Source organism: Montipora foliosa, chromosome 6 (genome assembly GCF_036669935.1).
Source record: "Montipora foliosa isolate CH-2021 chromosome 6, ASM3666993v2, whole genome shotgun sequence".
Taxonomy (NCBI): Eukaryota; Metazoa; Cnidaria; class Anthozoa; order Scleractinia; family Acroporidae; genus Montipora; species Montipora foliosa.
The window spans coordinates 53,817,097-53,819,596 of NC_090874.1; the positions used below are offsets into that span (position 1 = coordinate 53,817,097).

General features: G+C 39.5%; 1 protein-coding gene across 1 annotated transcript in view; it reads right to left on the minus strand.

Moving 5' to 3' along the window:
- Positions 1 to 2,500, minus strand: part of LOC138005780 (phosphatidylinositol phosphatase PTPRQ-like) — a 79,649-nt gene that overhangs the window by 2,741 nt on the left and 74,408 nt on the right. Inside the window, exon 33 of the mRNA XM_068851961.1 lies at positions 655 to 735. Within this exon, the coding sequence (XP_068708062.1) occupies positions 655 to 735 (81 nt within the window). The remainder of the gene's footprint in view (positions 1 to 654; positions 736 to 2,500) is intronic.

The window sequence follows — 2,500 nt, forward strand, 5'->3', positions numbered from 1 at the left end:
ATAGATGATCTACCAAGCGAGCGAGCGCATTGATAAAAGGTATTGTCGATGAAATGTGTGCATCTTAGCTTTCGACCTTATTTTCCTTTTGTTTTTACATGTTTTGTGCGTACAGCTTTTACCTTTAATTCCCAGCGGTTTGTGCTCTGTACGTTCCCATTTTTCTCAGTTCTGGCTTTATGGGTTTTCGTACCAGCCATTCCGGCACAGGCTGTCCAGCTTAGCTATGGTCTCTATTTTCAGTGTATTTTGACGTGCCCTTGTAATTTTACTCGGACGAGAATAAAAGCCCAAGCTCCTAGTTCGAGCTATGCACTCATTAAGCCTTTTTCTCGTAAATAGAGTGGTTTTCAATTGAGTGTCGAAAGTAATTAGCGAATTGCTTTGGTTTATGATTACTTCACTCAGTGATTGATTTAAAGTTCTCGCGCCACTTTTTCAACCAATCAGAAGTGAAACCCAAACCAATTTTCCCTCGCTTTCTGTCGGCTACGTGTAATTACTGCGAGTTTTGATTGGTTTACTGGATTGCCTCCGTCCTTTTTGATTGGCCAAAGTAATTACTTTGGTTTTGGTTTTATGACACTCATTTGAAAACCGCTCTATAAAAGTAAGAATTAATGTTTTCGATTTGGCTTGGTCCTTGGTCCTTACTTGTTCTGGTAACTTTACTCGGCCCCTGATGAAGGGGAGGCTTCTCCAATCCATCGCTGAAAGGACGTTTTTCTTTCTTATCTGTCAGAATAAAAATTAAGTAACTGAATATACCACACTGAAAAAGCCTTACAGTTTAAGATTTTTTGGCAAATGTGAAAGGTTCGTAGATATGATAATTATAACAGCAATGATATTTTCTCCAAGAATTGAAATGCATCATTTACAATTAATCAAACGAAAACGAAATTGCAGCGTTGACACTGATTAAAAAAGTTTTTAAAAAGTAAAGCGTTTCGATCACTTCGGTGACCTTCATCAGTTACGTATGCAAATATGACTAACGATTTTAAAATAGGCAAGTAGGTGAAAAATCTGCATAACGCGTGCGCCAAAAAATGTTCTAGAAATTCTTGAGAGTGAGGTAGACACGAAATCTCGTACCCAGATCTCACTCTGTCACCGGAAATGTGAGATCTAGTAAAGTTCGACAGTACACCATTTTTCATTGGCTACTAAAAAAAGGTTGCGGCAATGCAATCTACGATCCGATTGGTTTATTTCGCGGGGCACTTAATGAAGGTTTGGTTTTCGCAAGCTCATGTGCTGTTTTGAATAAATGTCAGTTGTGCGGAGGAAAGTTTTGTTTTTTCCGACGCCGTAAAAGCTTTACCGTTGAGGAAAATCATTTTAAAAATTTGCGACGTTTGTGTAAATGGTACCGACGAAAGCACCACGTGTGGGATTAGCCCTTAATCCCCTTAAGAACATTGTAACCGCGCCTTTGTTATAAGAGTTTAGATTTCTGGTATAGAATTTCAATATATTTACTCGCCGACTCTCTGTAGATACTTATATATTAAATCCGTATACAACGCTCTTCTGCTCTCCACTCATTGTCGGCTCCATAACAACACATGGTGTCAGAAGCGGGATACGAAGATCACTGGATCACTAGGACACTCAGGTGAAGTTGATTTCGCTGGTTACTGGGTTGCCTATGGCAAACCAGTCGAGGTCTGCGTTGATTTCGTCGTTTTTTTGTTTTTTTCCGTGTCGGGAAAATTCTTGCCTGTCACTCCCCTGCTAAGTGGTGTGCATAGAGTCTTCTCTGCGTATTTTGTTAGGTTTGAGGGGGCTGGGGTAATGCGTAGCTTGCTCTGCACAATTAACCTGTAATGGCGTCGAAAGTGATTGTAACGCGAATGGCGTTTTAGTATATCTTTAAAGAAATATACCCACACGGAGCTCAAGAATGGAACGTCAAGACAGGCGGTGAAACATAAAGATCTGGAATCTTAAAAGCGACGAGTAATGGACTTCGACAGCGTGAATGTTTCGCCCGTCGAGCCGAAATCAAAATGAGCTGTACTTCTAATATTTCGCCAAGGTGGTGTTACGTACAACACTGAAACCAAATGGAAATTTCTGTGGTAAATTACGGGTTCAACAAAGACGGAGAAGGAATCGAATACCACAAGTAGATCTGTGATCTCTGTTGTGTGTCTCACAGTGTTTACTGAAGTCGCATCTATTTAAAGTTTGCCTGTTTGTCCGGCAAGTAACATTCATTTTGTACTCAACTCTGCAAAGGTTTAAAAAAATTGGAAATGTGACAGTGAAAAATTATTTGAATGAAAGCTTGTTGTCTCTTTTGTGCTTTATTATTTACGGTCAAGGTTCTTTCGAAAAGGGTTTGATGTGAACTGTCAGAAATTTATTTAATTGCATATGCTTTGTGATTGTGTGTTTCGCTTGCACACACGCAACTGAAATAGGAAGGATTTCTTGCCTCTTATTGCAAATATGTTGCTTGTTTCAAGAAATGTTTCGCTGGAAAATGTTT